This window comes from Xiphophorus couchianus, chromosome 17 (genome assembly GCF_001444195.1).
Source record: "Xiphophorus couchianus chromosome 17, X_couchianus-1.0, whole genome shotgun sequence".
NCBI classification, from domain to species: Eukaryota; Metazoa; Chordata; class Actinopteri; order Cyprinodontiformes; family Poeciliidae; genus Xiphophorus; species Xiphophorus couchianus.
Window position 1 is genome coordinate 9,276,770 of NC_040244.1, and position 27,424 is coordinate 9,304,193.

Below are 27,424 nucleotides of genomic sequence, written 5' to 3' on the forward strand. Positions count from 1 at the left end.
ATTGTCAATTTTTTTTGTCACAACCTAAGTACCGTAAAGCGTATTAAAATATGTTTACAAATAAAACGCTTTGATATTTTTCTAATTAATTTTATCCCCAGTTATGTTTAAAACAAAAACAAAAAAAAGAAAGAAAATGCTTTGTTTTTCTGAATGGTTTCTGAGCACCAATCAGTCCGCGAATGTGATTTTTTGTCCTTTTCGAGCTTCCGTTGGTTCTAGGTCACGTGGTTTTGTTTACCAGGAAGCAGAGCGACCGTTAGACTAGCTAGCTGCCGATTTAGCCCAAGAATAAGTTACGTATTCCACATGTCAGTTTAGCGGATTTTAATAAAGTAGCGATGAGGTCGTTGAACTTTGTTCACCGGATCAGTTTGGACTTTACAGGAACTATGTTTCCTCACGCCATCTGTCTGGGAGACGCAGACAACGACTCGGTAACGAACCTCTCTATACTTCACTGGTGTTATAGTTGACCCAGTATTCCTAATATTAGACGTCAAACGGAAGATAATTTCTGTTTCTACTATTATTATTATCGTTCTGTGTTTGTTTTACAGCTTATAAATAAACAAAGATAAGTAAAGTTCACCTTAGTGCAGTATGTGGGCTGGATGATTTCATTAGGTTAAAAATAAAAATAATTCAAATATCTTTACTGTATCATATTTTAATTGGAATCTTTATTGTAAATTTTAGATGATTATTTTATTTTACATCTGAAAAAAAATTTTATACGACTTGGACGTAAGCAATGATAAATAAGCGATTTTGTTCATTAAAAACAAAAAATTGTGAAACATTCTTGTTTTAATTTATTTTGAGGTCGTATTGGTATAACTGTGTATTAGCGCCATTGTAGCCAGGAACAGAAAGAGTAATACATTTCCGTAAAAAAAAATTCAGAAATTTTCTAGAAAAAAAACATTGAAATTTCTGTGTTTGAAAAGTCAATGTTTGCTAGAAAGAAATTCTGAAATTTTTCCAGAAAAAACATGGACATTTCTGAGTGTCAAATGTAAAAAGTTTTTAAATTAGAAAAAAATGTATTAGTTTTTTTCTAGAAAATTTCTGAGATTAATTTCGAAAGAGTTTTTTTCTTTTTTTGTTGGAAATGTACTCCTAAATTTTTTTCAATCCATATTGGCCTTAACATGTCCTCATATATTTGTTTAATATTGAATATATCTAGCACCAAATGCATTTATTAGCCTATATGCGCAAAATCAGATAATTAAATGTAACTTATTCACATTTCTATCAACATTTCTCAACTGAAGCAAATATCACAGCCTAAGTTATAAATAAATGAAGTAAAGCTTTGTGTTCGCATCTCTGCAGCTGAATGAACTAATTGTTGGAGACACAAGTGGAAAGCTGCTCGTTTACAAGAATGATGACTCTAAGCCCTGGATCACAAGAACCTGTGTGGGAATGGTTGGTATGGAACAAAAAAACCACAAAACAAAATGTGACTTCAGGTCCGCTTTGACATGTTTTGCTTTTCCAGCTGACCTGCGTCGCAGCCGGAGACGTCTGCAACAAGGGAAAGGTGAGCAGATTTAAATCAGAAGCAGCTGGATCCTGAATGATCCACTCAGCTTCCTGGATGTTTTCCAGAATCTCGTCGTCGCTGTGGGAGCAGAAGGATGGTTCCACCTCTTCGACCTGACGGCAGCCAGCGCCAGCAAATCCGACTCCTCCAGCCAGCATGAGCTCCTGTGTCCTGACGACCAGAGACCCTTCTTCACCCAGCACATCCCGGCCAACACCAAAGTCATCCTCATCAGTGACATCGGTACAACCTTTGCTTCCATTTATCTGCTTCAAATCAAAGCGTATTCCCTGCTAAATGTGGTGATCTCCATGTGTGTAGACGGAGATGGGCGATGTGAGTTGGTGGTGGGATACACAGACCGGGTGGTCCGAGCTTTCCGCTGGGAGGAACCGTCCGACAGTTCGGATGGGGGATCCGGTCAGCTGGTTCTCCTGAAGAAGTGGCTACTGGAGGGACAGGTCTCAAGCTTTTAAATATTATTTACGGTGCAGAAGTATCCATAGTTACACAATTTAGTTAGGTAGTTCTCGTCCATGAAGCTTGCAATCCTCAAATCAGGAAAAGTTAGCATTGAAAGTCATGAAATATCAAACTCAGATATACTCAATATACTTATTGAGTCCTCAGGTTTAAAGCTGCAGTATGTAACTTGTATTAAAATATTTTTTTTTTGCATATTTGTTGAAACTGTCACCATGTTGTGATAGTTTGCTATGAGACAAATAATCTGTGAAAAGGTAAAAGAAAGATGGAAGAAAATTGCTAGAGCTAAAATTAAGTATTGTTTTGGTTTTTATTCATACTATTTGCTTTTGGTATCTTTGCCAATTTTATAATTGTCTAATTATTTTTACTAAACTTAATTTTATTTTCTATTTGATCATTTATCTACCTGTGATGTTGTGTTCGTTGGTCAGATGAGGCTGTTGTAAATGTGCTACATCAATAAACTTTGACTTGACTTGAAAAAATTGAAGTTCCTCTAGAAACAAGTAATCAGAGCCAGGAGGTGGGTTTTAGCGCTGACAATCACAATCTCATTTGGCGCCGCTCATCTGTCCCTCACCTTTCACTTTCCTCTCATAGGAACCATTTTTCTTCATTTTTTTTTTTTTGCTTGTAAACTTTTCACCCAGCTGTGTGGTTTCTGTCGTTAAATAATCCTTAACGTGTTCTGATGTTCGTTCTGCAGGTGGACAGCCTGTCCGTCAACCCGGGTCCCGAGGGTTTGCCGGAGCTCATGGTGTCCCAGCCGGGCTGCGGTTACGCCATCCTGCTCTGCACCTGGACACAGCAGGACTCCACCGAGTCTGAGGACGACGCCCCTGCCACGCCGGGCAGGTAAACCCCGTCAGACCCAGAACATGAGCTCGGCTGCTGGACGATCAGCTGCGTGTCTGTTCACAGTGACGGGCCGTCCAGAGATGTAGTTCTCCACCTGACCAGCGGGCGGATTCACAACAAAAACGTTTCTACTCACCTCATCGGCAGCATAAGCAAAGGTCGTTAAATTATTTAACATACTAGTTTTAGTACTTTTTCTCTTTTAATTCAGATTACAACAAATTATTTAAACATTTTAAAAATTATTTTCTAGCTTTAACATTGCTGGGTCATGTCTTAGTCAAAGTGTTCCTCCTCCTTTGAGTTCAGCTTGTAAATAATTAACTTATAAAAATCGGAATTCATGTCATATTAATAAAAAATATATATTTAGAAATGTTGATAACAGACAGATAATCAACCCATTTGTTTCTGCTATGTATTTTGTTTTGTTTCCCACAACAAAACATAAGCAAAAACTCTAAATATTGATTTAATTTGTTTTAAATTATGTTGTTTTTTTTTTTTTCCAGGTTCAAAAGAGGAATCCTCAAAATGTGGACTGTTTGCACTTTGCACTTTAGATGGTGAGAGAGGGATTTTTGTCTCTTTTTATAATTATTTTTGACAAAACCAGCTATTTTTTTTTAGAAGATTAGAGCACTAATAAAGCAATATAAGGTATTAAATACTCGATTAACTAATTATTGTAGTACAGGACTCTATTGTACTACAACCTTTAGATTCACCCAAAGTATAGTCGCATTTCACTCAGCACAGCTTGGTGAAATGCTGATGAAGGAATTCAAGTATTATGTTCACATGTATTTGAACAAAGCTTATTAAAGGCACATTTTGCGTAATTTCTTGTATTTAAAAATGTTAAATGTTACTGTTTGTCCTCAGGAACCCTGAAGCTGATGGACAGCTCAGAGCAGCTCTTGTGGTCAGTTCAGGTCGATCATCAGCTCTTCGCTCTGCAGAAACTCGACGTCACTGTGAGTCTGTGCTTCGTCTAATTTCACCGGTTGTTTAAGTAAATCTATTATGAGTTCTGTCATCAGTTTGAGGTTCATTTTTCTGGGTGAAAATCTGTTTGTTTGGGCCTTTAATTGCAGGGAGATGGCAGAGAGGAGGTGGTGGCCTGCGCCTGGGACGGTCAGACCTACATTATTGACCACAACAGGACTGTGGTGCGCTTCCAGTTTGACGAAAACGTCAACGCCTTCTGTGCAGGTAACTCAACAACTTCATAATTCAGATTCATTTTATTCAAATTCAATTCAAAAATACTTTATTAATCCCAAACGGAAATTAAATAAATTCATTTTTTAATTGAGATTTTTTTTTTAAATTCCGAAGTTACTTTTATAAAAAGTTGTGGCTGCTCTGAATATAAAGAAATGAGAGACTGCTCTGTTTATACTGAGACATTTGCTCAGTATTTTACAGCAATAAGTCAACTGTCAACAGTTTAAATAAAACACCGGTGCTCATCTTGGTTCTGGTCCAGAAAGAAGAAACAAACAGAAAAGAACCAGCTTGGGTTTATTTGCTTCCATCTGTCCTCTCTAACCTCGTCTGGTTTAGATCCCGTTAATCTCTCTCATCAATAAAACTCTTCTGATTGGGGTGCAAAAATAGCTGCAGAGGAGACATTCAACAATTTTACATGAAGCCTAATGCTCAATATTTAATCATAAATATGATAAAGATGCTCTGTAGCTTCTGAGTTTTTTAGTACTCAGCTTCTAAATGATAAATGACAGTTAAACATAGAAAATCAACTCAAATATTTAGAATCATTTGGGTTTAGAAGTGATTAAAACAAGCGTTGAAATATGTTTTGGTTGCCCCCTCACATTTTGTAGCCTGGTTGTATCGTTCAATGGCCAGGTGTAGAGCTAAACCTTCACCACTAGATGGCACTGTTAATCCGTGAGATATTTTCTTTGATTTATTTTAGGTAAATTTCTTTGCTGAAATGGAGCTAAGTCCTCCTCTACACTTGACTCCTTTTGCTCCATGTTGTTCATTTTGATCACCTGACAGTGCTGCAAAGGTTTTCACAAGCTTGACGTATTGTTTTAAGAACCTAACTCTGGTTTAAACTTCTCCACTACTTCATCTCTGACCTTTCTGCTGTGTTCTTTGCTTTTTATGATGCCGTTTCACTAATGTTCTCTTATTAACCTGAACAGCTGGACTTATACTAAATAGCATAAGCGGACAGTGTTTAGTGAATAACCTTATTCTAGTGTGCTAGCTTAATGGTTTTGCAAGCTGTGTTAGCCCATAGTGCGATTCTGAAATCTGTATTTTGAAATAGATCATCACTGGAAACATGCTACTTTTAGCATGTTGCTACCAGAAGCTAACATTATTGTGTTGCCCACACAATAGGCACACAATAACTAATATGTTTACTTTGGCTAGTAGCAGCATCTTAGCTATTTTTTTATTTTTATTTTATAAACTTTATTTACAAATAAAGAATATACATTTGCAGACAGTAGTATGCTCCAGGTGCTGGGGTAACAAATCCACAGGATTCCATGAGATAAAAGAAAAAATAACAGTTTACAAATCAAATTCATCACTTAAGGTTATAAGTTTCATAGCTTTAGAGTTGGTGCACATTTTCAAAGAGTCCAAAGAACATCTTACATAAGCTCTAAAAACAGTGAGGTTGGGTTTGTTTTTAGCAAATGTTCAGGCATGTTTGTGGAACTTAGTCAACAGAATAAGAAAGTTTATAATATATTCTTTCCCAGACAAACTGTTATTGGAAATACCAAAGAAAACATGTTTAACATTCAAAGGAAGAAGTATATTACATTTCTGACTGAAGAAAATATTGAAGTCACACCAAAACGTTTTGCTGAAAGAGCATTCCCAGAAAAGGTGGGTTAATGTTTATTGTTCGATGTGACAAAAGGAACAAAGAGGATCAATATTTGGAATAGATTTAGTCAGTGCTGAATTTACTGGGTAACACCTGTGTAGAATTTTAAGAGACACCTCCCATACTTTATTTGAGACAAAAAACTTTCTTGGCCACAGCCATGTTTGTTCCCAATCAATATCTGAATAAAGATTGTTCCAAAAAAGATTGAGGCAGGTTTGCTAACAGTATTCCTCTGGATTATTTCTCTAATATGTTTATTTCCAGTTGTAATACTAAGGAACGGGTCTGATTTACCAGTAAATAACTCTGGGAATCTGGGATATTGGACATGGGCTCTACTTAGGGTTGATATAAGATATTTCAAACCTGCTGGAATAGCATCGAAAACAACAGCAAATTCTTTAGGGGTCACAGGGAAGTTATATTTACAAAGAAATTCACCATAATTAAACAGTTGACCATCCTCATTAAACAATTGTTTTACAGATAGAATATCATTATCCACCCAATTCTTAAGAAGTAGGGATTTATGCTTGAAGCAAATATTTTTGGTTATTCCAAATAAGACAGCTATGAGGGGAAAAGTTATGTTTATAAACCAATATCCAGGATAAAAGTAGTTGCTTATGGAAGCTAGATAAATTAACAGGGAGCTTTTCTATTTTGTAGTTACAACTTAATAAAAAGTCTCGGCCACCCAAGGATTTAAAGACTTGTGTATGAATCCAAAGCCACATTGAATTAGGAGTTTTCAAATATCTTTGGATCCACCTAACTGAATGTAGAATGTAGGGCATTAAAGTCCAGAACATCGAAACCACCTGAACTCAGTCTATTGATCATAACATTCTCAGCATCTTAGCTAACAGTGGCTAACGTTTCAACACGTGACGTCACGCTCCTCAGACATCCGCCCGCTCCGCCATGATGGATTCCAAACAACCGATGCGCTCCTTTAAAGCCTGTCAAAAAACAGGCAGCCGGTAGCCTAAAAATGCTTCTGCTCAGTTGATTTCACTCTAAAAACTGTCATAGAGTGCTGCGCCGTCGGCTGTATAAACAGACAAGGATAGAAACCAAACTTGTCGTTTTATTTTATAACTTTTAATGAGAAAAAATATGGCGGCGATGGATAGCAGCTGTCAGTCATTATTATTGACAGCCCTCGGTGTAACCGCGGATTTGCAGCGAACACTTTTTACAAGGTGAGAAGAAAAAATTTCATTTACTTTATAAGTATCTATAATTATAAATATTACATTATAGAGAAGGTATGCGTGTAACCGTTTGTAACCATGGAGACAGCGGCGCTCCGTCATGTAGCCTAACGTGTATGGAAACAAACTAGTTAGCATCTCGTCTTTTGTGCGTTTTTAATGCTTCTCCGTTTTAAGAAAAAACGGCGTTTAGGACATGGTGGTATAAATTATGTTTTGTGAATTCAGTGAACGTCTGTAATTTGACCAACACGCCAGGAGGGAGGGAGTACGGGTCGGTTTCTAAGTTAGCTGTTTCCAACAGCTAGCTTAGCAAATATCGCCGTCTATGGGCCCCGACCGGGTGTGTTACGTTCACAGATAAATTAGCTCGACTCCCAACAAGTAGAGACCATGAATAAACTGGCAAAAACAACTTTGTAAAACAATTTTAAGTAGCTCGGTCCGTCATGGCGCCTCGAAAATGACGTAGTGTCAAAGAGTCAATACAACCAGTATTTAGTGTACTTTCTGAAATGCTAACATTTAGCTCATTTGCTAACAAACAGAACATAGACCATCATCTACATGTCGGAGTTATTTAGTATTTGATCATATATTACCATACTACTAAGAGCATCAGTAGTGCTAGCAACACTTTAGGCTAACAGTACTTTATACATGAGAAATGTGTTTCAGATTCAACCACTCTGTCTTTTTTCCAGTCTATATCGTTTTTTCTTTCATACCCAGCACAACCTATATTATTAGGCCATTTAATTAATTCATTCATTATCCTTTACACAGTTGTGAACTGCAAGCAAACTTAACAACATAAGATTTTTGTTGGGACATATACTCTTGATTTTCACTTCTTTCTTTTCTTTTTGTATACGCTCTGTCTCCACAAACCCCTATTTGGTGGTTGTTGCTCAAGCTGATCCTGATTCTTCCTGTTGAAGGGGAGTTTTCTTTTCCATTGTCGCTCTATGCATGGTCTGTATGAGGGATTGCTGCAAAGTCAATTACACAACACAAGTGACTTTCCACAGTCACTAATTTAAGTTGAAAAATAAACTGAACTTGAAAGCATGTAAATATCTCGGAATATTTGTAAAAGAGATTGTTTGTATGAGTGGGTCAATTGACTGCTTTGGTTTTGTTTACTAACAATTATTTAAATAAGTAGCATTGTGCTTAACCTGGGATTCAAAATGTGCAGCCGTGGCAGTGTTGAAAGTCTTTCACTATTTGCTATACTGTACTGTCATTAGATAAAATACCAACATTAGCTAGTATGCTAGTTTTAGCTTATTGCAGAACAGAACCGCCTGTCTTTGATGGTAACAGTGGGCAAAATGCTAACACAAAATAATATATTCAAGTTTGCACATCAGGTATTATTAGTTTACCATTTCTACTAAGCTAGCTGCTGTTTATATGCTTTCATTAGCTAAAATGTTAACATTAGCTCTTCTGCAAACTATTTAATTTCGCCTTTTAGATGTTATGAACTACTCTGTTTTGGTTTGTTACATAAAATCCCTCCAAAACATTGAAGATTGTGAATGTTACCTGACCAGATGGGTCTTATTTTACAAAACTTTTAGGTTCAAAATGTGGATTTAAATCTGTGATTTCAGGTCAGTACACATGCAAGGAGGGTAAAAACAGCCCCTGTCTGGTGTACGTCAGTTTCAACCAGAAAATCTACATCTACTGGAAGGTGGAGCTTGAGCGGATGGAGTCCAGCAACCTGCAGCGAGTGCTTGAGGAGAAGCCTGAGTTTAAAAGCCAGCTGGAGGCTCTGGGAGTTGGTGAGTACAAAAACAACTCGAAGGTGGTCTCCAGGAAGCACATTCAGCTCCAACCAGAACATCATTCATTAAATTCAGCCAACATAGCCTCAGTTGGAGTTTTTATTTGAACAGAAGACAAACTGTGACTGTTTGCAGCCAACAAACGTTCAGTCCTGAGCTGGCACTCAGACTCTGACCTGAATGGTAATGAGGACGGAGGAGAGTAAATCCTGGTTCTCTGTGAGGTTTACTGCCCACTTTCTTCTCACAGTTTCAGAAACGTGTTTATTTGCCTATGAGAAGAGTGACAAAGCAGGACTGGCACTTCTGCCTAATCTGTGAAATTCAAAGATCCAACCAGAACATTCTTAATCAAACCAGCTGCACACACACAACCTTTAAGAAGTCAGTAGCAGATTATAAGTGTTTAATTAAAGTCTTAAACTTTGGCTTTAAGCCACGGGATGTGACTCATCATACATGTGATTTATCTTTTTTATTTTTTGTGAAGATTGGAAGAGAACAAATACAATTGAAGAGTAACACGAGGATAAACACAACAATAAATCATATTACCAGGTCAATCAGTAGCTGTTAATTGACCTAATTGTTGTTATTTTTGTTTTTGGTGCCTAATAATGGTAATATTAAACAGAACCGCATAAAAACCGGACTCCATTCAGAGTTTCACTTTCCTGTTCTGGGTGGCGCTCTCCGCCATATTTGTTTCTGTTCGGCTCCGCTTACGGATGAGCAGCGGCGCCCTCTGCTGGACGGCAGCCAAACCACAACACTAAAATAAGGCCTAAACGGTCATTATTAGTTAATCGATTGGCACTCATTTTTATCTAAACTATTAATCGATAATAAGTCAATTAATTATTTGCAACTCCAACGTAATAGTAATAATTTAATCTTTATGTAAATGAGTGAGGAAGTAAATAAATGTTAAAAAAAAAAATCACTTACGGTGCTTATATTGTATTTATATGTAATTTATGCATTCAAGAATGCAGATTAAGCCTCTCATTTACATTTGATCATTAAATATATATCTATAAACACAAGAAAACCTGAATAAACGTAGAGAAAACCCAGAACAAAATCTAAATCAAGTTCAGCAAACCTCCTCTGTTTTTTTTAGAAAATGGATGTTGAAGGACTTCTCTCCAGTCAGACAGTTTGATGCCAAAAATAAAGAAAACTGCATAAATTAGATTTCAATGTATTTGTTTGTATATGGGAAAGTCTTATTGTAAATTATCTTAAGTATTCTGAGCCTAAGCAAGTTGATAATGTCTGTCCCTATGTGGGCTTTTGGATGAATGTTTATGTTGTGGCTAATAATCATCAATGAGACATTTTATAAGTCGCTGCAGGTTGTTGAAGTATTGGGTGCAGATGATCGGTACTCAAAAACTCAAAATTGGTTGTGTTTCTAGTCTGTTAATTGGCCATAACAAACTACTAGATCGCAGTAACAGCACTCTTTCAATAGGCTCTGTTTGTATTAAATCTATCTATGACAAAGTTTAAATATATCAGGATTAAAAGTATAAAGAATTTAAAAAGTAAATGCAGGATTGTTTTTTCCATTTTCCAGCGTTAATGTGAAGCTAAGCTAACTAGATGCTGCTTCTGCTGCTGGCGTTTTATTTAACAGCTAATAAAAGTCTTTCATAAAACCCTCATAGTGACTGACAGAGGAGGTCAGGAGGGAAATTTATCCTGTCCAAATACGGACAAATCTGCAGCTTGCTTTTCCTTTCTTTGCTTTTCCTTAGCTTTTCCTCTCTTCTCCCCGCCGCTCTCTTCTTGCTTCTCTGTATTAATCACAAACGCAACGTTTGCCTTCAGTCAGCATTTGGTTAATTATTATTCTGAATCCTCCATGGTTGTTTATTTCATGTTAATTTCTTTTGTTAATTATCTTTCACGGTGAAACATTAGACTCGCTGCTGTCGCAGTGATTTTCACTCAATAAGATTCAATTTAAATGACAAATTAGATTGTTTTTTTACACATCATGTCAAAGTTGAGACTAACTTTACCAGGAACAGAAGAAAAATGGTGACGGATTTCATTTAAAGAAGAGAAGCAATCTATATTTGGGATTCTTTTTTAATGATCATATACCAAATGGCTGCCATAAGGATAAAAATGGGAAAAATAAATTAGAAGTCTGTACTGTGTGTAATCTAAGCTAACAGAAACATCTCGCAGCAACACTCAGCCTCTCCCCTGCTGTCGTTTTTATTAATACGTGCCCTCAGGCCAAACGTTGACTATTAAGAACCTTTCGGATTTCTGTTGCAACTGGAAAAGGTTTCTAAAAAAAGCCAGCTACTCCTACTTTTTAAATTTGTGATGAAGGACTTCAGTCTGCTTGTTCCAACTCAAGCAAATACCTTGGTTCATTCCTGAGGAGTTGTGATGTGAGAAGGTAAGCAGGCTTTTTTTTTCTCACCTGAAATCAACAAATGGGAAGTTTTCTGTAAAGTTTGTCTGTAAATCAACAGAAGTGAGACAGATGTTGATAACTATTAATACAGGTTAAACTAAACCTCCTTTTTCACCAGGTATACAAGTATTAAAAAATAGGACAAAAAATAATTTCAGTTGCTTGATTTGAACAGTTTAAAGATGGTAGATATTAATTTTATTTTATTTATTTATTTATTTATTTTTATTTTTAAAAAAAAAAATTTTATCCCTCCAGGGGGTCTTTTGTGGGCTCTAGTGTCCCTTATATGAAAGTAGGCTGACAGGAAACGGGGAAGGAGAGGGGGGAAGACATGCGGCAAATATCGTCGGGTCCGGGAGTCGAACCCGCGACGGCCGCGTCGAGGACTCAAGGCCTCCAAATACGGGTCGCGCTAACCCCTAAGCCACCACGGCATGCCAGTAATTAATTTTATGTTTTTTTAAATTCCTATAAAACATACCGACATTTAAGAAGTTTAAGAAGCCTAATAAATTAATAAACATAAATCAATAATGAAAGTATGTAAATATGTAAAGAGTATATTATCCAAAATTCGAGCTCTAGTGCTTAAAGGAAACACCCAACCATTTTTGGCAGTAAGATGAAGTTTCTTGATATCTGGAAAATGAGCCCTTTAAAAAAACCTCCAAAATGTAACTGACAAAGCAGACACTGCCCAACCTGTAACCTAGCAACCCAGGTGGAGCTCCAGCACTTTTGGTCTGCTAGAAAACACAAGTTTTTTATTGTTGACTTACCATCCAGAAACCACTTGCTGCATTCTTTTTGGTTGTGCAGAAGACTCCAGTTCTGCTTGTCCGAGCTGTACAGTTGTATAATTGTGCATCCGTTTGCAGCCGTTTTCAAGTACTAAAGACAAGAGAACCTAAACTCTCATTATCTAAGAATTATTTTGTGCAAAAAAATAAATTAACTTGTTCTGTGTAGCCCGTAGATCTAACTTAACCTGCTCAAATTAGCATAATAGGTCACCTTTAACATGCATTAATGCACACAATGGCAACCGTCATAGTATCATAGCAGAAGGTCAGAGATTTAGGATGGAAAAGGTTTATTGTTTCTTTTTCATACATATTTCTACACAATTTGACTTAAAAATAACTTCCAGTGTGAATAAGTATAAAAACATATTTCTGTTTCCACATAAAAGTTACACTGCTCAAAAAAATAAAGGGAACACTTAAACAGGTGTTTAACACTTAAAGTGTTCCCTTTATTTTTTTGAGCAGTATATATAAATTACTCTTTGTCTGTCATTTTCTCCATTCTTTCATCATCCATCCATTGCTGCTGCACAATAATCATATCTGAAATAAATGTAAAAAAACTTTTTGACCTGCTGGTATACACTATATATTTAGTTTCATTTTATTCATTTATAAATGTAATTCTGTCTTGTTTCTTTTTGCTCCACTGCATCCGGGAGGATGCCTTCAAAAGTCTCTGAACTTAATTGAATTCCCGTCTCGTGTAACCGTCCTTTGTTTGTGTTCATATTAATGTGTGAGCAGTTCTCCCTTTTTTGCTCTTTAAAGGTCACGGTGCTGTCAGTGACCAAACCTAAACCTCATTATAAAAGAAATGGATGAAATCACATGGAATATTCTTAGTGCTAAGCAATGCTGTGAGGTTACATTAAGGTTATTGTAGAAATACAAATTTTCCCCTTAATAAATCATGAATTATCTGTGATTGGTCTTATTAAATAGGTCCAGTTTCACTAACAGAAATAAATGATCTATATAGGACCTGCCTGACATCACAAAGTAGGCATTAAATATGCAGCACGCAACTTTTAAAAGTTTTTTTTTACATATTTGGTAAAACTGTCACTATGTCGTAAAAGTATAACACGAGACAGATTTGTGAAGAAATCCTCTGCCTCATTCCTGTTGTCCTACAGTAATCTGCAGAAATGTACAGCTCCCAGTCAGAAACAACCAATCAGATCCAGGGGGAGGGTCTTAGCACTGTCAATCACGTGTTTGCTTCAGTTATTCACTTCTTTGTGTTTTTTTATCATAAAGACCACATAAAGTTTAACAATTGTGGTTGGAAGATGAGAAAATGTAGAAGAGTTGATAGGATATGGATACTTTTTCTCTGTACTTGGACTTGTGAAGCCCTCATGATTATCCGGTGTCTTCAGTAATTGCCACATTGTTCTTTTTGTCTCCACAGACGGTGAAGATCTGGCTGCAGTGAGAGATCTGGTGGCGAATGTTCTGTACCAGGACGCACAGACGTAGCGCAGCAACAGATTTCCACCACACAGCCTCCTTCTCTGTTTTCTACAACGACGTATTAAGGCCACAGCTGACAGGGAAAAAAGGAGTGAGTTTCTACCCAAAAACTAAAATACATTTAGATTAATCTGAAAACTTTACAAGTTTTTATCTAGAAAATGTGTGCAATTAATCTTAAAATTTTTGGATGAAAATTTACTTATTATTTTTATTTCTTTTTTGGGAAAAATTATCACAGTATCAAAAGTTGAACATTTGCTTGAGAAAAACTCAAAGTTTGAGATTAATCTCAGAATTTTTTTAGGAAAAATCTTGGAAATTTCTGGGGTTCAAAAGTCAAAAAGCTTCTAGAAAATTTTGATTAGATTTTTCAAACTCAAAAATGTCCTTGTTCTTTCTAGAAAATGTCTTGGATTAATCTCAATGTTTGAGTTTTGTCTAGATATTTGTAAACTTTTTAAACCCAAAAATTTCCTCGTTCTTTTTAAAAATTTTCTCAGGTAAATCTTAAAATTAAAAAATAAATTCTAGTTAATTTTCAACTCCTCAAACTCTTTTTTTTTTTCTTGAAATTTTTTTTAGAGATTAATCTAAAAATGTCTGAGTTTTTGGCAGAGATTTACTCCTCCTTTTTTTCCTACCTACAATAGCATCAATATGCATGTGTGGTACGCGGCGTTCTCTTCCTAATGTAAATACTCTGTAATAAAGACCGTTCCCCAGCTGCTGCTGCTGCTGTTATTTCTGTGCTACCTGTCATTTGCATTTTGTCTGCTCAGGCTAGCTCCTAACAAAATGAGGGGAGGTTGAAAGCGCGAGGCGTTGCAGGGGAAACGCTTCGCTGTTTTCACCAGAGTCCAAATCAACACCGCCTTTATGTGGCTGTCAAATAATCACTGACAAGAAAAAAGAAATCCCCTCTTTTTTTTTATCTAGTGAATTCTCTTAAATTTATAAAGCCCTACTGATGTTACATAACAGCGTTTGTTACATAATGAAAAGGCAGCAAGACGGCAGTGTTGTCTCAGCGGCGAGCAGCAATCTCGGAGGGTGTGACGATTGGGAAGCCTGGGGAATCACCCACTGTTCCTCTGGGGAGGATCCAGTGACCGCCCATGTTTGGCTGCCTGTGTCTTATGAAAAATAAATGAGATGTGTTTGTGTTTGACTGGGGGAAGCTCAGGTGTCCTGGGAGGCCGCTGCCTCTCATCTGCCCTTTAGAGACTTGCTCAGTCCAACACCTAGAGTTTCACTGATTAGCTCAGTTGTTCTGCAATCTTTGCTTTTTATGAAGTTGCTGCAAATTGTTGTAGTTTTTCTTCTTCACATTTGATTTTTGGACATTCTGGATGCTTCGGTCTTTGTCTTTCTCTCCTGCATAAAAAGTTCATCTACAGACACACAATCTTGTGTAACTTGTAATTGAATTTCACAAAATGCATGCGTCAAATTTCATTTCCATAATTTCTCATTGTCTTGAGAACATTTTTCTTGAAATAATTGTTTATTATTTCATATCTTTAAACAGCTTGCTGTATTTGAATTAATTTATTGTGTTGAATTATCAGTTTGACATTCATAACTGTTCAGCGTTTTAATAATAAGGAAACTTGATTTGTAGTATTAGTGGCTTCATTTTTGCTTGCTTTATCCTGTTGCATTGTTTAATATTTCCAAATAATTAAAATAAAATTTTTGTCACTATGACAATTCAATTCCTGTATCATTAAATACAACGGAGAAATATTTCATCATTCAGTCATTAGTTGGGTAATTTGTGTAGTCAAAATGAAGAACAAGTGGATTGCATTTTTATTTTTTGAAGCTTTAAGATAATAAAAAACATTTGCGTCCCTAAAAGGAAATGCATCCTAACAAAATGATTGACCCCTATTATAGATAAGTGGATTTTATAATCATAACATTTGCAGTTGTATCAGAGCACATCTTTGTTGGGCTGCAGCTTGCCTTTATAAGTGCTGAGCATTTCCATTCTGTGAGCTCATTGAGGCTCATTTATGACCTTTAATGGTCAAGCAGAACCAGGCTCTTGTTTTTAATATGTAAGCTGTCCGATGTACATGGCTTCCTGAGCATGATCTCCCAGAGAAAATGTCAGCTTAGTATGCAGAAACCTCTCTGGCCTCCAATGATGATGAATCCTCTGTGGCTTTGACTTTTGCTCCAGGATTTTTCCCAGACATAAATTTTGTGCATGAAACATGTCTGAAACATCTGACTCTGTGACCCGGCTGCACCAGGCCGCTGGCCTTCTCGTTATTACTGGCTTCTTGGGTGACCGCAACTGTGAGGCAGTTTTAAGCAAATTATGCTTAACAAAATAGCAGTTTGGCCTTTTTAATGGCAAAATATGGAGGTTTGACTAAAAATATCTGTGCAGCGTCTGGTTTATGGACTTATTTGTTTGTATAAGGTTACATTTTTATGGCAGTATTTTTTCATTTTTATTTCCTGAATAAAGGCAGTTTTGAAAAGATAAGATTCAGCTGCTTTATGAGTTTTATTTTAGCTTCTGCAGAGATTTTTACCATTTTTCTCGGACACCATGTTATTTTTAATCGCCTGGCTTAAAGAAACGTTATATGCCGTAGATTAAAAAAAGGTAAAGTGTTTGTCTCGGCCACAAACCCGTTCTGTTAAAAGCCTAGTAAATTAAGCTTGGCTAATTTTTATGAACCTGTGCTTGTTTTATTGTTGTGTTTTAATGATTTTAACTAAATTGTCTCAAGATAATCAGGAAAGATTTGAAGTTAGCTTCACTGCCAGCCGCTACGAGATTAGCTTCACTGCTAACAGCTATTAGCTTCACTGCTAACAGCTATTAGCTTCACTTCGGTTCGTCTAGCTTGTACTGGTTTACTCTGCGTCAGGAACGGTTCGTTTGGAACGGTCAAGTTTGAAAGTTGCGTTTATAGTACTTTAATAAAACAATAATAAACATTTTCACATTTTGTAACGTTGCAGCCACAAGTAAAACATTTTTATTTAGATTTTATGTGGTAAACTCACTAAATAGTGCATTGTTGTGAAGTGGAAAGAAAATTATACAAGTTTTTTCCGTCACCACAAAAGCTCTAATCTGATCGATAATATAAAACTCTGCGGTTCAAATTGTGAGTCATTCCCAATGTGTTACTAAACCAGACAGTTCACTGTGTGTTTTAATCTCTTCAGCAGATGGAGGAAATAAATAAATAAGAAGGTGAGTGACGGTATTGACAAGAAATGAAGGGCAAATAGATATTTGAAGCTTTGTGTGGCAGCAGGCAGAGTAAAATCCACCCATGACAGACTTGTTGTGTGGGAGTGAGCAGCCTGTGATCAGGGTTTTCAGGAAGGAGCGAGACATGAGCTTAAGTCAAGTCCCTCTGCCCACACTGACCTTTAAGGATCCTTTAGTCACACCAAGTGTTTTAAAAGGGGCATTAATATTAAATCTTACCAAGTATTTCTGTTTTAGTTTTTAGTACGCTTGAAATGAGACGAATTAACACGTTACTTTTCGTTAAGATTCCTTCATTATTGATTTTTAAAAAGTTGTTTTTACACTGGTAGATTATTCCACTTCTAAACATTGTTTCTGTGTTATAAATGAAATGATGTTCTACTTCTCTGTTCAAAAAATATGAGAACAGTTGATTTATGATTCGGATAGCTTTTCAGTTCATAATGAAATCATTTTTTGCATTTGCGGCCGTTTCTGTTTAAATTTGTTTAACATTTAAATATCGAAGCTCTGCTGCATAAAGATTGGTCAATGAATTCAGCACTTGCTCCTTTTCTGCTTTACAGTTTGTGGTTTCGACACGTTGAGTTGTAGCTGCTGCAGAGACAAAGGCGGCTGTGCAAAGCGAAAGCATAACTTTGTGATTTAGGAAAGAATAACTGAACTTTCCAACCAGAGGTGTTATCGGCTGCACTGTTAGCAGGATGTGGGTGTAGAAAATGACTCAAAACAGTAGACGGGGGTGGATAAAGGGGGCCCTTCTCTAACAAGGTCTGGTGTGACTTTATATTCTCCCGTTCCCCCCCAACAGACCCCCGTTTCCTGACTTATCGACGCAGCGAGCTGTCACACGAAGCCAAAATAAAATAAAGCATCAACCGACAGGTCTGATAGGCTGAAAGCAGCTTAGACATTAAGAAACTGTAGAGTTCAAGAAGAAATCAAATTACATCCCCCCCAGTCAGTAATTGGATGGTGTTTGACTTGCTTTAGCTTGCAGAGTTGGTCTGGACTGTGCTGTGAATTTAAACCAGGGCTGTCAGTGTCTGTTCCTGCTCACTAGATGGGTTCACTTTATATTTTTTGGTGTATTTTAAGCACCCCAAAAATCAACATTATGTCTGATTCTACTAAAAGAGAAGTACTCCTTCAACACACAAGCTATGTTTCCATTGACCATGTAATTGCTCAAATTAGAATTATGAAAATAAATTTGCTTAAAGGTGCATTATTTTACATTTATAAAAAATGTTTTTTTATATATATATTTGTTAAAACTGTCACCATGTTGTGACAGTGTAATTTTAGACAGATAATCTGTGAAAAGATTGATCTCCTTCACCTCCTCTTTGAGCTTTTATTGCCGTCTGAAGAAATCCATCGCTTCAGACCAAAAACGGCCAATCAGAGCCAGGAGGAGGATCTTAAAGCTGTCAATCAACCGCATGTAATCCCTGCTAAATGTGCTAATAACTTGCCTTTACAGGAAAACTGTTCATTCGCCATCATCAGTGGGCACGCTAAATAGCTGACCATTTATGTTATGCTAGCTGCAGCTTAGCAGAGAGCAAGGGGAGTGTGGGAGAGGTGATTGACAGCGCTAAGACCCGCCTCCTGGCTCTGATTGGTTGTTTCTAGACAGCACTGGGAGAACATTCATATCTTACTGTCACAATACAGTAACAAGTTTCAGCAAATATGTAAAACTATATTTTTCATAAAAGTTACATACTGTAGCTTTAATGGAAACACAGCAATTTGGGGGGAAGAAATCAAAGCTTTTTGATAAAATATTTTTCTGCTAGGATGATCTAGTGAAACAAGACATTTTAACTTTTAATGTTGGAAAAATGTCTTGCTCCATTGGCAGATTATTTCACCTATAACTAGTTATTTTTTATCAATATTAAGTAATGTGTGATTAAAAATAGCTCCTGTATTGTGCTGAAAAGCTGCTTGTAAATTATTTTTGTCTTATTTCAAGTGTCTTTAATATGTTTGCACTAGAAAAACATGTTTCTAGTACTACCTAGAAACATGTTTGCACATGTTTTTCAACTGCAAAACATTTGGCAAAATACATTTTGCAAAATACGTTTGCGATTTTGTGTTTTTGCAGTTGATCTGTAAATTTGTTTACTGGTGGAATCATTGTTTAATATGATTTCAGTAAATTCAAAGTGATTTTATTATATGACAATAACGTTTGGACATGATGTATACAGCAGTGCTGTGTTTCTGTCATGGAAAAAAAATCTATTGTGCAGCAGGATGAGATTGTGTGTTTGTCAAACTGGCTGTGGGTCATTTCCCTCTGGTGCTGTGGGAACATCTGCTTTCTCTGTGCTTTTTATAGAAGGATGGCAGAGAAGGGCCAATAGTTTGTCTATGGGAATCAATGTCATAGGTTGCGTTGACCCTCTTTCTTGCAGAGCCCTCCTACAAACAGGCTGCTTAGTCATTTTACAGACAAGGGATCTTTTTCTGCAGAAGTGGAACAGAGCCATTGAAAAATTCTCCAAATTCAGACTTTAATCTAGATATTTCTCAGGATTCAGACTTTAATCTCAGAAGACTACAGTCAGAATTCTGAGATTAAAATTAGAATTTCAAGAAAAAGTCAAAATTCAGAATAAAAAAAACTGAATTCAGGGGAAAAACTCAAAATTCTGAGAAAAAAAATTATAAATTCTGAGATTAAGTCAGAATTTTGGGGGGGGGAAATCAAATAGATGAAAAAAAGAATTCTCACAAAATAGTCAGAATTCTGAGAAAAAAGTCAAAATTTGAAGGTAAACAGTCAAAATTATGAGATTAAAGTCAGAATTTTGAGAAGAAAGTCAAAATGATGAAAAGAAAATAATTCTGAAAAGAAGTTAGAATTCCAAGATTAAAGTCAGAATTAAGAAAAAAGATAATTTTGAGATGAAAATCAGAATTCTAGGAAAAAATTTAAATTCTGAGAAAAGTCTTTTTTTTCTGAAGAAAAAAAAAATCTGAAAAAAAGTCAGCATAGATCAACGTGAAAATTACAGTCAAAATTCTGAGAAAAAAGTCAAAATGCTGAGAATAAAATGAGAATTTTGAAAAACGTCAAAATTCTGCTAAATAAAAAATCTGGAAAAAAGTCAGAATTCTGAGATTAAATGAAAAAAAATTTCTTTCCCTCATCGGCCCCAGTCCACTTCTGTATTTGCCACATTACAAAACTAGCCCGTAGTGTAACTAGTTTCCACAAATATTAAGGAAAACAGCTAGCCAGAATACAGATTTTATTTTAAGCAGAGAAAATACTATTCAGAAGAGGTAAAACACCAAAAATAAATTTCTTTAATACATTAATTCCTTTCACACAGCATAGGAATTTCACTACTACATTTATAAGAAACAAATATTGCCAATCTGTGTGTGGATGGATGCTGTGCAGCACAGTCGTAAGCATGATTGGGCTGAAAGCAGAGCATGATGGCCTTTGATAAACAGCTTTTGTCCTCTGAACCATGAAAACATAATTCAGGTTGCCAGGTTTGCTTATTTTATATGGACAAATCAGAAACAATTGCATCAGAAACAGAAATGGTGAAATATTTATATTGATAAAGACCATATCTATAACGATTAGCATGAAGAGGAGACCTTGGCATGGAGCTGAGCCGTTACCAAATGATTAAAGTCTCCCAAAAGAGGCAGAGGATGAAGGCAGCTGGGGTAGGCTTTTGGCAGGGTGTTCTGTTTCGACCCAGTTGGGAAAACGGGAAGGATTCAGTTTTTTTCCCATGTGAAAAAGGAACAAAACCTCGGTATGACTTGTAACTCAAACATGCACACAAAACATACTCACATCCTGCCCCTACAGACTCCCAACGTGACATTTTCTGACTAGAACACCACATGCAGACTTATTTATACAAAGGCTGAACTTGACAAAGTCATGCAGATCTGGACTGACTTAGTATTTTTGTTGCTTCTGAGTCTGATTCAAATATATCAAATCAATGTTTAATTGTTTTTAGGGAATTTTCTGGACAGTGCTGTTATAAAATCTATATTACCGTTAGGGTGAGGAGTGTGTGGAAAACATAAAAAATAAAAAAAATCAGTCACAATTATTTTTTTAAAAGTTGTAGAAAGTTGGAACATTTTCAGGAAATGGTCTGAGCCAAACCGAATTTAAAATATTTTAAAATACATTTAAGTGGTATTGCATCATTTTATGCAATACCACTTTACTGCAAGGACTACAATTTTTGGGGTAATGTTTTATTTTTCCGTCTCTCTCCAAATTAACAGAAACAAAACAAAACTACACTTTACTCAGTCGTTTCTTAAATTAATTAATCCAGTGATTTCCAGCCAAAAGACCAAATATTATTTTGACAGTAAGGAGATGCTATCGATGCTAAAAATAGCTTGAAGAAAACGCTAAAACTGAATATATTTAGCTTGATAGAATCTAACCTGAAATGTTAATCTAACATTGATGTTTAACTGTTCAAATCTTAAACTTACGCATTTGATAAAATTGTGAGCTACGTTTGTAATATTTCACATCCATAACGGTTTGATACTGTTAGCTAACATGCTAAAGGTTAACTAGCACGCTAACGGTTCAGCTGCATAGAAAAGAATGGATACCTACAGATTCCTGTGTTTGAAACAAATGAGTCCTTTAAAAATGTCTATTTTAAATTAAAGGAATATTTAAATGTGAATAATAAAAGTTTTCTGAAGATAACAGCCAACTATTGCGATGTACAAACATTAAGCCAACATGAAGTCTTAGTAGTCTAGTGTGGTGTTTTTTATTTAACTGCTTTCATTCAGAGTTTGAAATTGAACAAATCAACAAGAATTATTGGGTGTTAAAGTATATTTCGTAAATGTTTAGTTTTCTGAATAAAAATGTTCAAAAGCCACCATCATCACAGCTAAACAATGGCTTGATCCATTTGTGCTTGGATGTTAGAATATCGAATTCCATAAAATAAGCAACTTTTTAAAAATATTGCAGTGTAAAAGTAAATTGCGATGGACCTCGAGATCCAACATGGCTGCTGCTACATGTATAAAGTGATTAGCTGTTTGTGCTTCTGTGTGTTTGTACATCATAAAATCACTCACATACTGTACTGAACAACACATTTATGAACATACACCTCAGGGTTTATAGGCCTCAGTAGCAGTAAAAATATATTCACTTTTACTAGCTTTTTTTTTTTTGCTAACAGTAGTTAACCCCGTCACTTAACGTAACAGTAAGAAAATCCTTGTAAGTTGAACACGGTTGACTTTTAACTTTAATACAAGCATAAAAGATAAACTGAGAAACATTTAAACTTAAAGTTGGTCATGATGACAGTAAGACAATTGATACGTTGTATCTTAAATTTCAGTATTGACCACAATTTTACAATTAGTTACAAGGTCATCTTTAAGTATGAGTAGAATCAAAAGGCTAAAATTGTTGGAAAGCACTGGTTTAATCCAAAACATTTTTCGGGTTTCTGATTGTTCTGCCAATTGGAGTGACTGTTTAGCCAAAAAGAAATTAAACTTTAAAACACCAAACATCGGTGTTAACTATGGCGGCGAATCAGGGCCATTGTAGCTAGAGGAGAAAGAATTAAATTTCCATCAAATTTTCTAGAAAAAACAAGAACATTTCTGAGTTTGAAAAGTTACAAATTTCAAGAAAAAAATAATCTCACATTTTGAGATGAATCTAAAAAAATTCTTTACAAAAACATGGAAATTTCAGAGTTTTTGACGTTTGAAAGTTTTTCCCAGAAAAAATTCTCAGCTTAATCTCAAAGTTTCTGAGTTTTTTCTTGCAAATTTTCGTTGTTTGGAGCACAGACAATGTTTTTGTTTGTTATACAACATTTCTCAGATTATCCTCAAGCTATCAGATTTGTTTCTCGCAAATGTTTGACTTTGAAACTTCTAAATTTCCAAGTTTTTTTTTCAGAAATTCTTTTAGAACATTCTCAAAATTTGAGTTTATTTTTTTACAGCAATGTACTCCTTTTTTCTATCTGCATCGGCCCTAATATGTCATCGTAGTTTAACAGAACTGTAGAATGTTTTGTAACAGAAAAAAACCAAAGTGGAAAAAAATCTCAGTATGTGATTGAGGTGTAATTCAACACAATTCCTCAGCAGCCAAATCATAGCAGATTCAATATAAATTCACTTCAAATTGTCATAAATATTTTTCTTTTCGTAAGCAGCAGAACAGAGAAAATACAGCATAATCCCAAAACCTGGAGAGATCAGGTTTTGCTCTGCTTAGCTAGACAATTATAAGAGAAAATCATGTCAAAACTCAGCAGACATGAAGATGTAAGCTTGAGAACAACAGAGGTGAACGCTCATCCATGTTCTGGCAGTGATGCTGTGATTGGACTGTCCAGATAAAAACAAAGGGCATCGTTTCTCGCAGCTGCAGCCCGTTAGCGATGACCAGACTTGGCAGCTGATGTGGAGTCGGCTCACAGGTTTTCGTTGGTGTCGTGTTGGCACCGGCCGTCGGTTACAGTGTTCAGGAAGGGCAGCTCGTCGTCGCAGCCTTGAAGCTTCAGAACCCGATTGTTCAGATCCAAGCAGCACTGAGGGAGGATTCACATGGTGAGACATAATTACTGCTGTAAATAATTTAAACAGGCTGACAGCCTGACTTCAGGAGGCTAATCCAAGGCCTGTTGGACGGTTCGGTTATAAATCATCCAAAAACCAAGGAAAACTCTCCACTGATTTATCAAACTTACATATTTTCATACCTTTTTAACTGATTATATTTTCTACTTTCTACACAGCAAAAACACACAATCTTACCAAGTATTTTGAGTCTAGTTTCTAGAGCAAATCTCTTTGTATACTTGAAATAACTTTTCAGCAAGATACAGGAGCTTGTTTTAAGTAAATTATCCACTAATATTGATGAAAAGGTATTAGTTAAATTGACGGATTATTTCACTTATATGTTTTAAGAGTGAAATAAGTACAATTTCATCAATATTAAGTAATTGACTTAACTTGCTGAAAAGTTTCTTGTAAGTTAGTAAAGTTGATATAAGATAAAACTAAGATATTTGTGCTAGAAACTAGATGAAAAAAATACTTGAGATTTTGCGTTTTTGCACCGTAACCTCTCTTTTTCAAGTTATGAATTTCAAGAACACAAAATCTTAACAAGTATTGTAGTCTGGTTTCTAGTTTGCAGGTCTTAGTTTTGCCTTATTTCAAGTGTACTAACTTAATCATTACTTAAATGGAGATATGGGAGCTCGTTTGGAATCAATAATTGATGAAAACGTTATAGTTCCACTGGCAGATAACAGTATTTTTCATCAATTTTAAGAAATTATTGACTTCAGACAAGCTCCTATCTTGGTGAAAAGTTACTTGTAAGATAGTTTTGTTTCATTTCAAGTGTAGTAGGAGTATTTTTCAAAGGGCCACTAGGGGGCGCTGTGAGGGCCTCAGAAAGTTGAAGCGAAGATGAGGGGAAAATAAAGATTAATCTATTATTCAATCATGTTTTTTCCAAATAAAATATGTTAAAATAATTGCTTTAAATGTTATTTATGTTTTTTAGCTGATTGGCTGCCAGTCAAATTTTTAAGTTAGCGTAGCTAGCTATAAATGGGAACGTTTTTACCAAAAAAAGACGAAAGTTCCCGACTGTGGAGGATACTACTGCAAAAAATATACATATACTATATATGATATTTTACATATTATCAAAAAAAGGGATTGTGATAAAAAATTGTATTATCTGATGATAAAATTTTCTGCCACAGAACTTATGGCCGTCTAAAATCCAAATCTACGAGACAGCATTTATGTTAAATGAATGTAATAATTAGTGAATAGTGAATGAAAAACATTGTAAAAGTTGATATTTCTTAACATTTCCTGTTAGTTGACAGCGGGGGTTCCCTGCCAGAGGTTACAGCTCTTTGTTGGGAACCTGTTGTAAAGTAGATGATGATCCTTCAGCATGATGCAACAGACTGATTAAAGTCAAATGAAATCAATAACTTTCTGGTTTTATTCAGTCAACAGTTGCTCTGATGCAGGATTTGCTTTCTTTCACCAGGCCTGTGAGGACATGATATAACTTTCGCTTTGAAATTTAATTATTTTCCAGTCTGGAGGACTGGACATTATGATCTATGGGAGAAGCAGTGATATTTTTACAGCTACACACTAAAACAACATTCTAATTAGGCTTCTCGTACTTCAGGCCTCTAGTCATATTTAATTAGGTTTTAATGAAAAAAAAGCCAGAGGGTAAAATCACCTTCCATGAAACGCTCCAACTGAATCCAAGTTCACATTATTTTCACACCATGAACTTACTTTCTGTTTTTCTCTCCTGCCTCCATTTTTTTAAAACAGATTTCTGCTTTTCCCATTTAGCATTTTAGTTACAAACTGGACTACTTCTTTTTTTGCACATTTTATTCACTAAGTATTAAAATAAAAAGTGAACCTTACTTTCAGCTCCAACAGAGTCTGCAGACCCAGGCACAGTTCAGACACCTCATCCTCTAAAAGTGGAGAGAAGGAAAGATAAGAGCAGAGAAAATAAAACGTATTATAGAACTGCTTTATGAAAGCAATTTAACCACCTCATCTGAACATGCATAAATTAGACTGATGTTCTACAAAAATATTCCTTTGTGTGATAATGAGAGCTGTTGAGCTTGTACTTGTGAGGGTTGGTGTTGTATCATAAAAACGTAATATCTGTGGGTATGGAGTTGAATTTGTGTCTTGAATTATTTGTTTTCCACTGTTTAGAATGATTTAAGTCCATACGGTGTGGCTTCATTTTTCATTTAGCTTCATTTAGACCATCTAGGATTTGTCTTGATAACCATTTCTTGACATGCAAACATATAAAACCGAAACGTTTTTGATTTGATCTGTGTTAATAAAAGATGGGGATCATATTTCCTTTCAGATATTTCACCTGGACAGGAAGCAGAAATTACTGCCACAAATCCCAAGGTTACAGAGACAAACATATCACTTCCTAACAGGATTTAAATGCTAGGCGAGTTATCAAACAGGACTTGGATTATAAACGGATACATTTTCTGTGCAGATTTCAGACTCGTATCCATTGAGTTAGGCATATAAGAATTTAAATAAAAAGAATTATACAGAAATTTTACTACAATAAAGTTGGATTTCTAATTAGTTTGCGGTATGACGATCATAAAATTTATCACACCTTGGATCTAAAATGGTTGACTTACTTTAGGCTTAAAAACATATCATGATATAAGCGTGTCATATCAGTCGATATTGATAATTATTGATTAGTTTTTTGTTTTCAATATCTGAAATATTGACAAACTGTAGGTGAAGCTTTTCCTGTTTTATCCACAGTTTTCACTCCAAGCTGTGTTTTTAGTTTTAAGCAGTTGTGAGGCAAAACTTTAAACTGCTGCAGTGCCAGTTACTAACAAGTTGTTGCTAGGTAACCAAAGAATAAGTGAGGGAGTTGTTGCTAGGTAACCAAAGAATGAGTCAGCTAGAGTGGCAAAAGCAGTTGGTTCTGGATTGGAGTTCAACAATATTATTGAATATTCTATCAGACGTATTATCTACTGATATTGATCACATGTTTATTGCGATTATATATTATTGATTTATTGTCTAGTATGGATTCAATTCGAATTCAAAAATACTTTATTAATCCCAAAGAGAAATTAAATTATTCTGAAATTATGGCTCAGAGAGGCGTAGTTGTATGTCCTGGTTGGTTTTTATGTTATGTTTTCTCTTTGTACTTACTTTAGCTCTTTTTATTATTAAAATTTGATTGATCTGAAACATTTGACTGTTTTAAAATGGCAGAAATTGATTACAAAGGTAAGGGGACAAATTCTTAATTAATAAAAATATCAATACAAGTTAAAAAAATACAAAATCACATTCAAATCCTTAAAATGTTTCCAAGCTAGTTTACATCGGTTTTATAACAATGTCCTTACCTTTCACATATGCTGAACACCGGACAGTCTGCCTGCCCAGCTGTAGCTGCAGATCAGTCACTGAACTGGCAGCACCGCATGGTGAACTGTCCTTACTGGGAACCAGTCTGAGGAGACATACACACACTGTGATCCTCACAGTAACTTCAGTAATTAGCATGTTTACCTGGTTGATGTTCCATATGCAGCTTTCACTAATAATTTAGCTCATTTATCGGTTTATCAGCTACTTTAAAAACTAATTTGAAATCAAAAGGAGAAATAAAAATTTCACATTTGTTTAGCTGTCTATTCCACTAGAATCTTAAGATTTTTAAAAATGGAACTGTTTTTTTTTTAATAACTTGACAACATGGTGATATTATTGAAAATAAGTGGTCACTATTACAAACATGTTTTGGTTTAGGATGGTGGCTAACATGGAGATGTGGCTTTAACTGAGGAAAGAAACCCAAGGCTGTCAGCAGCTACAACCAAGGCAAGAGGGTTAGGGTTGGGGGTTAGGGTTAGGGTTAGGGTTAGGGTGGGGGTTAGGGTAACCCTAACCCCCAACCCTACCCCAACCCTACCCTCAGGTAAGAAATTACATATTTTTTAACACATTTAACACTCTTCATTTGTATAAAATATG

The 27,424-nt window shown here is 35.6% G+C and overlaps 2 protein-coding genes across 3 annotated transcripts in view; one reads left to right on the forward strand and one right to left on the reverse strand.

Moving 5' to 3' along the window:
* The first annotated feature begins 215 nt into the window (after positions 1-215).
* Positions 216-27,278, forward strand: itfg2 (integrin alpha FG-GAP repeat containing 2). Of its 2 annotated transcripts, none has more exons than XM_028043394.1 (12): positions 216-437; positions 1,342-1,437; positions 1,511-1,552; positions 1,621-1,798; positions 1,877-2,016; positions 2,751-2,899; positions 2,966-3,060; positions 3,415-3,468; positions 3,788-3,879; positions 4,000-4,117; positions 8,629-8,802; positions 27,200-27,278. In XM_028043394.1, exons 1-12 carry the CDS (start codon positions 342-344, stop codon positions 27,232-27,234), a joined length of 1,269 nt encoding a protein of 422 aa, XP_027899195.1. In that variant the 5' UTR covers positions 216-341; the 3' UTR covers positions 27,235-27,278. The 2 variants fall into 2 exon arrangements, with proteins under 2 accessions (XP_027899195.1, XP_027899194.1); XM_028043393.1 differs by lacking the exon at positions 27,200-27,278 and adding an exon at positions 13,472-13,798 and having other exon boundaries at positions 217-437.
* The window catches only part of nrip2 (nuclear receptor interacting protein 2), a 33,295-nt gene continuing 25,911 nt past the window's right edge, over positions 20,041-27,424 (reverse strand). Inside the window, exons 4-6 of the mRNA XM_028043395.1 lie at positions 26,794-26,900; positions 25,286-25,338; positions 20,041-23,391 (exon numbers count right to left, since the gene is read on the reverse strand). Of these exons, the coding sequence (XP_027899196.1) occupies positions 23,275-23,391; positions 25,286-25,338; positions 26,794-26,900 (277 nt within the window). The 3' untranslated portion in view covers positions 20,041-23,274. The remainder of the gene's footprint in view (positions 23,392-25,285; positions 25,339-26,793; positions 26,901-27,424) is intronic.